Genomic DNA, 9,415 nt, shown 5'->3' on the forward strand with positions numbered 1-9,415 from the left:
AAAAGTCTTGCGGTATTTTTGAGGAATTAATAAATTTTTTTTTGATGACTCATGCCCAGCTTTTGACCGATGCTACGGCTGCTATTATGCCGGTCTCTTTCGACAAATTCAGCGATTTTATMGCAATTTTCGACAACAGGCCTTCCGGAGCGTGGCGCATCTTCGACCACCTCTACACCAGAACGAAAACGTTGAAACCATCGTTGTGCGGTGGAAATGGAAACTGTATCGGGTCCATAAACTGCACAAATTTTATTGGCGGCTTGAGATGCATTTTTGCCTTTATCGTAGTAGTACTGTAAAATATGCCGTATTTTCTCTTTATTTTGCTCCATGTTTGCGACGCTATAACTCACGAACGACTTAAAAGAAACGACAATCAATCAAACACTTGTTAGCGTGCGAAATGAGCTTTCCAAAAAGGTATAGCATGACCCGATGCGGCGAATAAAACTAGAACTACGCGCTCTCAGCGCCAACTAGTGAAAATACCGCAAGACTTTTTTGGCAACCTAATATATAATTGCATACAGATCTTCTCAGTAGAGAAAATTCGGTAGAAAAAGCATTATCTGATTTGTAATATAAAAAATGCCTCCGTAAGTTATTTTTTGAACATTTTATTAACTCTTTAGGTGTCTCAATTCTCAAATTTTTAAGCATTTTATATCAACATAAAGTTTTACATAATTTACCATTTAATTCTTTATAACAATAAATTATGTATTCTAAAATGTAACAAATTTTTTTCTGTTAAAGATTTCGATGATTTGAATTAAGTTAATGTAAATTTTGAAGTCATTTTAATTTTGACTTTTTTCTTCAATTCGACAAAATAATGTTAAACGTAGAACTGATTTTTTTAACCACTTTGAAAATATGCGCTTATTTATTAAAATAAATATTTTTCTTTGAACAAACAAAAAAATTCAGAAATTTTAGATCGAAATGAACAGCAACAGCTGCTGTCAGCTTATCTTCGGTTGCTATTTTGTTTTGATGCAGCGATTGCCTCGCGCCGATTAGTCATTTGTACTAATTTAGTTTACAATAAAAATGAAATGAGGGAAATACCGCTTTACTCATAAATGAAGAGCACACAATCACGCCATGTAGGAAAAGAAACGGCAAAGTCGAGTTCGTTTACTTCTGATAGGATACAAAGACTCGAATATCACACTTTCGATAATTAATTAATCGATAATACATAAAAATCAATATTTTATCATAGATGTTCAAAGTTATTCGATATATTTACCCCTCAATTTGAGTTAAATTAAGGATTTTTATTTTCTATCGATAATCGACATCGTCGATAACACATAAATATCGATGTTCAAAATTTTTCGATACATTCGCAGCTCAATTTAAGTTCAATTAGGTATCTATCATTAATCGAAATCGTTTAACACATAAATATCGGTATTTTATCATAGATGTTCATAATTATTCGATATACTCACACTTCACACATTTTTGTAATCAGGTTTTTTAGTTTAGATCTAAAGGCTTTTATGGTTTTTTGTAAAATTCTTGAATGAGAGATCAAAGGTATAAAATCGAGAATCATTAAAAACTCAGAATAGCAACATAAAAATATAGCAAATATTGTCAAAAGTGTTCAATGGAACCTATTAATAAAGAGATATTACCATTTCGATTATAACATAGATATAATCGATTATTAATGAAAATCTGAAATCGATAGTTTCTGCGATGATCAATTCCAATTATGTCCTAATCGCTAATTCCTAGTAGATTTAATATAATCGATAATGAGGCAAAATCTAAATTCGATATATATCGAAAGTTTCTGCTATAATCTACTTTGATTATATCCTATCATCGCTGATTCCTAGTAGATATTTTCACTTGTTCTTTTCTCGGTGACGCTCATTGCTTTCATAATATAACATTTTAAGTCCTTCTCGCTTTAATTGGAACCTGACTGTAAATAAAAGTGTCTGATTTTCAAAGTTTGAATTCAGTTTCTAGAGTAGATCATTTTCCTACCGTCCAGTTGTGGAAATATGCGGTATATTTTAATGTTCTTAGTGTCAACAAAAAATAGCAACGTCAGGTGGCTTCGTCAACGCCTCAAGAGTGGCCACGGCAGCAGCCTCAAAGATTGCTGCTTAAGCATTTAGTGCAAAAATAAATATAATAACAGAAAATATAAATAAATATATCTCATATTTTCGAGAAGACATGTATGCAAGTAGATAAATCTTAATGACTGTGTCTTTTAACGCATTTGTCCGGTCATCAGCGGCAAAATGTGGTTGATGTTTTTCATGGTGCAAAGTGTCGTAAATAATTATGGCTACCATTGCATAGACTTTGTAGATGTTGTTGTTAATGTAAGTGACATCTTTACGTCGTACAAATACTCAGAAATTATTCAGGCCTACCGATATTTTTAGTCGAATCTTTTACTAGAACGAAACTTGTACGAATATCAACAAATTATGCGAGTTCCAAAGAAATTAACTTCTTAGCTTCATTCTTCGATAACGAATCTAATTGTTTCATTTCTCAAAGACAAACACAAAATGACATTATCGTTCTAATTACTCATTTGTATCCATTATTTGTTTATATGTTTACTTACTTATATGTATACTTTGACACAAAATATATTGGCTTTCATTGAATTGATTCAAAAAATCAAGACTTCTAAATTCTTCAATTAACTATACTTATATTTAAATATGTAGAGAAACCTGTTAGCTATAATAATGCAAATTAATTAACGTCAATCGCATATTCGAATCTTAATGAAATGTTGTTTAGTCGTGAGAAAAAAGAAGTTGTTCAGACTTGGTGTAAGATTTATTCAGGTTTTATGAAGTACTCAAAACTTCGTCTTCTAAAGCTTTATTTCGCAACTTTTGTAAGTACTTCTTCGTGATTTTTGAAAGCGAATTTGATGGAAAAGTAGTGGAAAAGGGTGATTCGAAAATATCTCGATATTGCTATGAGAGTTATTCGTTATTCTCCCCTATTCTAAATATCGATTCTAGCAACAAAAACCGATGTCATATAATTTTTAACCAGCAGGGCTAGTGTTGCTGCACACTGCAAAGAGATGGTTAGAGTGATGCGGCGACACGTTGCATGCTGGACATGTATTTGGTATGTCTAGGTCGATTCTTTAACCTGCTAAAGTATTCAGAACGAAGTTGCACAACGGTCAGTAGCTTGGAGAGGAGTTCATTATGTTTTTTGACCGAAAGCATGCGGGCCTCGCCGTGTAAATATTCAACCGCTGACATCAAGAAATATCCTGTAACCTTCTGGAGTGCATTACATCGACACGTCTAAAGCTTTCTTATCTGCGTTTCACTGCATCCAAGCGACCATATCGGTGCGGCATTGTTTATGAGCCGGTCGACTGCCTTGTATGTTGCCAATAACGGTTTTGCTGTCTCGTCCCTATGATCTGCCAGTCAGCGAACGCAGCCTGTTGAAAATCTGACTTCTATAGTGACAATCATCTGCGTACAAGGAAATGGAGATTTTCTTTTGTGGCCATTGTTTGAGATCGTCGAAATCATTATAGGTGGACAAAGTGTAGACTGTCAGTGCGTAACATTTTCGCTGGTGGTGGATTTCAACTGGTAGAGATCCGACACCCTCACCGCATGTCAGCCTATTGACAGTGTCCAGTCAGAACTCCTACAATTGCGAATTTTAGTAATCACTTCATAATTTTGTCTATAAAAGCCTTTCATTTATTTTTGATGGTGTCCAAAAAAGATTCCGTATATCACTCATTCGGGCTAGCAAAACTATGATAACACCTGAGCAACGTTCGTTGCTTATTATACCCTAATTAATAAGTTTGCCACGAAGTTTCTGACATCCAGAAGTAAATGATATCGATAAAACTTTGCACAAGTTCTTTCCTCTTCAAAAAGCAGCTCATAACTGCCATATAAACTTTACGGCCAAAAATAAGTTCTTGTATGGAAAAATAGTACAGAGATATTTTCCCCGAAATCTGCGAACATATTCTTCAGAACGCACCTTTATAGCATATACAAGGTGCGTTCCAAAAAAAAAAAGAACAAATGGTTTTTTCGGCATAATCAATTTAGTTCATTCAAAATAGTCTCCTTCTGCTTCAATACAGCTTTTTCATGGTCCAAAAGCATGTCAAACGAGTCCTCACGACCACTTTGACAACGTTTAAACCACCGGGATAGGCAGTCATCGCCATAAACTTCTTTCATCAACTGAAACGTTTTGGTAAAAGTTTTACCAATTTTAAAACAAAATTTAATGTTGGCTCTTTGTTCGAAGCTCATTTTCGCACCGATAACATACTGACACTTAAAACGCAATAACTTTACTTCCAATCTTTGAAATGTCATGAAATTCTCACTATCGATAAAGATATCAGATTCTAACGCACTAGGCGACATATAGATGGCGTCACCAGGGGGCGCTAGATTCAAGTAATATCTGTCATACTATCTAAGCTAGTAATATCAAGAGGAAGAAGATCTTCCCTATTATTCCCTGTAATGCTATAAAAAATACAATAGTGTAAGGGATTTAAGCTTCGTTGCAGCCTAAGTTAACGCTTTTTTATGTTTACAAAAATTAGAGTTCTGTTGCCTACATTTGGGCGATTAAAACCTAAATACACAAATATTAAATTATTTAATGTTAATTTTAATTTCAAATAATATCAAAGTAATACAGAAATCGTTACCTACAATGAATAACAATATTTTATTTAGCTTTTAGAAAGGTTAAAACAACGGTAAAATTGCGGTTACAAATAAACTATGGTTCTAAGTAACGTGTTTAAGCACAATTAACTACACCTGCATAGACTCATATCTTAGACCTGTTTGCAACGGCTTAGTTGCTAAGACTAGCTGTAATTAACATTATTTTAATTTGCACATGCCGGTGCTATTATTTATATTCAACTAATTCACAGAATATTTTCTTTTATCTACTTCTCGGTCTTGCTGTTCTGCTGTTTTAACTAACGCCACGCTCTGCTTGTACGCGAACAACAAAAACATTCCCACCATGCAAATGTGTACAACAATCAACTCACTGCCAATTCAACGAACAAACCAAAATATAAATAAATCATTTGAACTGATGACCAAACAACCACACACATACATCTACTTGTGTTCGTATGTACGTGTGCTTGTATGTATGTACATAAATAATTATAACAATTTGGCCAATGTTCACTCAACATCTCTTATTCTACCGAATTTGTTGTTATCACTGCGGTTACTCAACAACGCGCATGCCAAATTACAAAAACAAAAACAATATATACATATACGAAATTATAATTTTTCCTCGTTGAATTGTATCTTTTGCTCTCCGAAAACCCATCTTCATTCGCGTGCTCACCTTTTGTATATGTATATATATATATATAAACGCCAATATATACATATATATGTATGTATGTTTGTGCCTATGCATGCTGCTTTCTAAATTTAGGGCATCTTGAGTAGCAGCAACAGCCAGAAAAAGCACAACCACCGTCGGGACGCACGAGAGAGCAACGTGTGGGCACTTGTAAGTAGTCGACCGGCGCTATTGAAGGAGAACGCATTCGCTGCAGTTGATGTATTTCACTTCGCGTGCATATAAGTAGTATGTTGGCCACAGATTTATTATTTGTATTGAACTAGAGTTGCGTAAAGTCTGCACCGTTTCGAGAAAATTGAAACTCAGCTGATTTGCGCACCGTTATATTACCAGCGCAGACGACGGTATACACGGTCAGTCAAAGTTGGTAGTTGAAAGACTAAATAAATTTAGCATAATTAAAAAAGTACGAAATACCGTTAGAAGGTGTTAATATTAAGCAAGCCAATTAATTGCGTTGCAAAAGCAGACAACTGTTATTCAATCTATAAAGCGACGAGTTAATTCATGCTATCTTGATTGTTTCGTCGGCACCGCTACAAACTGCAACAACGACGACGACGACGACGACGACGAGTTTAACAGCATTAGGCACTTCGTCGAGTAACGTGACGACCGGCTAACAGCAGCAGCGGACGCTTGGGAACGCGCACACACATAAAATGGATTCACTTAAAATTCCAAAAGGTAATACCAAAACTGGGTAACACTCCAAACAAATGCCTTTTACTGCGCCAGATGTCACACATACACTTATGTATGTTTGTACGTATGTCAGTATATGTGCTAACATGTGTTTTTCTTTGTCTCTTTTGCTTTGCAGGTGGAAATAGCAATGCGTCAGGTGGCGCCGGCGGCAAACCCACCGGCAGCGTACCAATCACCGTGCGTTTTAATGCCGGCGATGAATGTATTGATGATATCTTTCAGTCATTTCATAATAGCAACAGTAGCGGCGGCGGCGTTGGTGCGGGAGTTGTTGCCGGCGGCAATGGCAGTGTGGGTGGTGGCGGCGGCGGTGGCAGTGCTGGTGGTGGTGGTCCGAACGCCGGCGGTGGGGATTCCCTGTCGAGCAGCCCATCGCAACATCATCAGCTGCAGGCACAACAAAATGTAAGCGCCTATCATGTATGTATRTGTGGGTTTGAATATCTACTTAACGCCATTAAAGTAATATACATATATTAATTGTGTGATACACATATGCATGTACAGGTGGTTTGCACATGCTTATTCTTGTTTGTTGTATAAATATTTTGTTGAAATATTTTCAGTAGATTACTTTTGCAGCGCATTGCAGTGTAAATATTATCTCAAAGTCATAATTGCGGTTATAAGGAGTTGCAGTTATTGTTATTGTTGTCGTTGTAGTCGTTAATAGTCATCCCCTAAATAATATTGTGTAATGCTGCCGAGTTAACAGTTTTTGACGGGATGTAGGAGTCCAGCTCCGTTCCAATTTGGTAAAGCTGGGAACGGTATTAGCTATTCTCCATCCGTTATTTAGTTTAATAAAGATAATTCTCATAATTTTGAGCTTGAGGAAGTGGGAGTTAACACCTTAAGCCGCAGATTATCACTCGCTTTTCGATCACTCGATTATGGAGATATTGAATGACTTTTCGATCATCCTCGCGACCTTTCTTAGTAAATATGTATTTAGAATTCAATTAATTTTCATAATCAGCGCGGAATTTTTTTAAATATTGATTTGAATCCGATCTCCAGGGGGCCCTCCGAAAAAAGTTGTCTGACGGTGCGAAAACCCAAAAAGATGTATTATTACTGTATATACATACATAAGTATTGGTAACGATCGAAGGACGGACAGTCAAAATTATGATTTTTCACAAAATGACAGCTTGTCCGTTTGTATATACGCAAACTAGTCCCTCATTTTTTGAGATATCGATGTGAAAATTTGCATACGATCTTTTCCACTCAAGAAGCTGCTCATTTGGCTGAACCGCCGAAATCGAAGAACTATAGCATCCGTTCCCACGACGGTCGGGCTTAAGTAACCGGAGTGGTTCGGGTTTTATCCGGCCAAGGACTGTCAACTCGGCACCATACCTGGAAATTACTTCGGAAATGTTTTTAGCCGCTACTACAACAACAAAAAAACTATAAAATATAGCTGCCATACAAATGGATCGATGAAAATCAAGTTCTTGTATGGAAAACAGTTTTATTTGGCAAGATATTTTCAGGATATTTGCAAAGCATTATTATCCAAGGCAACGGTATAGTCTCCGCAGACAAATATCTTCATAAAAGCCGTTTTTCCTTAAACTTAATTTGGCTTGGAAGCTTGTTATCCTACCGTTGGCCGGTTGCATTTTTGGTTTCTCTTTTACAGTTAGTTGGTATAAGAAATGCCCCTGTGATGGGCATATATCTAGCTGCGGTGCAGTTAGATCTTCACTCTGCAATAATAAAGAATTAAAAATATTTCTTCAAATTCATAGAAAGTCTCTATTATTCGTCGATTTGTTTGTTTATACATACTTTTATTTATTGATCCATTACAAAAAGCCCTTACGTCGGCAGTTTTCATTCTGCATAAAATCGCTGGCGACAACTCGCCTGCATTTCGGTTTGTTTGTTTCAGTTGACGTTGGCATTCGTGCAAAACAAGTTCAGTGTTATTTCATATCGCGATTTCTGGCTGCCGGTTGTGCTGTTTCACTAAATATACAATCTTGTTCTCTTTAATATATATAGACATATACTATATGTGCATATATATACATGCATACGTGCTATATCGAGTTATACAAATATGTTTTGAGTGAGTCATGCGAGTATAATATACCATTGCTTTGAAGTATTCTTTCCATTATACACGAAATATTCTTCTGCAATGCATTTAGAATATAAAGAGTCTAAATTTGTGCGAATTTTTTATCGATGCCGAATCGCAGGTTTGCGCTTTTTTTAATCAGTGGTGTTGAATTATATTTTCGTTTGCATTCTGATCTATAGCATTGATCAATTGTAACAAAGGTTCGGTTTTAGAAAACATGTTTTTTGATTTGAACGCGCTCCCACTTTTGGGTGAATTTGATTTTCAATGTAATACTTATCGCTCTTAATCGCGTTTAGTTATAGTTCTGTCGTAAAGTAAATTAGGTGTGTTTGATTTAGGTGCGCAAAATAATAATTCCTAACACGTTTTCAGCAAAGGTTTATAATATAACAGATAAATGTGGAGTTTTTGTTAAGGCGAAGATGTTAGAAAATATAACAAATCACCCACGTCACAAATTGGATAAAACTTTTTCGACTAACGGTTAAATTAGTATATTAGGGTTACACACTGGTGCGGTCTTTACAAGCCCTACTGGGTTTGGTTAGATTCAATGATCGAGCCCTGTCACAAATGAGTTGAGGTGGCGTATGCCAATTTCGGCTATTTCCCCAGGTCTGCCGAAAATAAAACCACCCATATGTTTCAACCTCAGTTTTCTGTAAGCTGGCCAATTGAGGAGAAAGGCCTTAATGTTTCCACCTCACCTTCCTCCGTACAAATTTGACAGTTAGCGTGCGGAAAAATATTAGAAAAAATGGCAATTTCTCGGCATAGTTTGGTTAAAAAATGAGCGATAACCTCTTTCGCCAGAAGTCTTTGATTGTCGAGTTATTTTTTAAACATTGTAAGAAAAGGCAGTTTTACGGGACCAAAACTAAACGGTGTAGTACCATCCAACGCTTCCTAACCTAATTGAATCAATTTACTAATACGATCATCTGTGCTTACGGGGTGGCTGCTGAATTTTGCTACAGTAAGAAACTCAAATAAATTTTTTTTTCACTGTATGGAATTCATTTTTCTTTTATTCATGTTAAAGCTCATTCAATTTTATTAAATATAGCTTAATTAGTTTTAAAAATAATGGAATTTAAATGCCCCCCCTGCTCGTTGATGCATGTGCGGCATCTTACCAAAACGTTGTTCATTACTGCTTGGAGAGTTGAGACAGGAATAGCCGCAATTGTT

The 9,415-nt window shown here is 35.9% G+C and overlaps 1 protein-coding gene across 11 annotated transcripts in view; it reads left to right on the forward strand.

The window, feature by feature from the left end:
- The window catches only part of LOC108968336 (translational regulator orb2-like), a 75,260-nt gene that overhangs the window by 17,472 nt on the left and 48,373 nt on the right, over positions 1–9,415 (forward strand). For 6 of the 11 annotated variants that reach the window (XM_018932306.1, XM_018932305.1, XM_018932313.1 and 3 more), the window contains 2 exons: positions 5,485–6,102; positions 6,239–6,543. In XM_018932306.1, coding sequence (XP_018787851.1) covers positions 6,078–6,102; positions 6,239–6,543 — 330 coding nt within the window. In that variant the 5' untranslated portion in view covers positions 5,485–6,077. The remainder of the gene's footprint in view (positions 1–5,484; positions 6,103–6,238; positions 6,544–9,415) is intronic. The other 5 variants (XM_018932308.1, XM_018932311.1, XM_018932310.1 and 2 more) reach the window with 2 other exon arrangements.

Source organism: Bactrocera latifrons, unplaced genomic scaffold, assembly GCF_001853355.1.
Source record: "Bactrocera latifrons isolate USDA-ARS-PBARC rearing strain unplaced genomic scaffold, ASM185335v1 scaffold_21, whole genome shotgun sequence".
Taxonomy (NCBI): Eukaryota; Metazoa; Arthropoda; class Insecta; order Diptera; family Tephritidae; genus Bactrocera; species Bactrocera latifrons.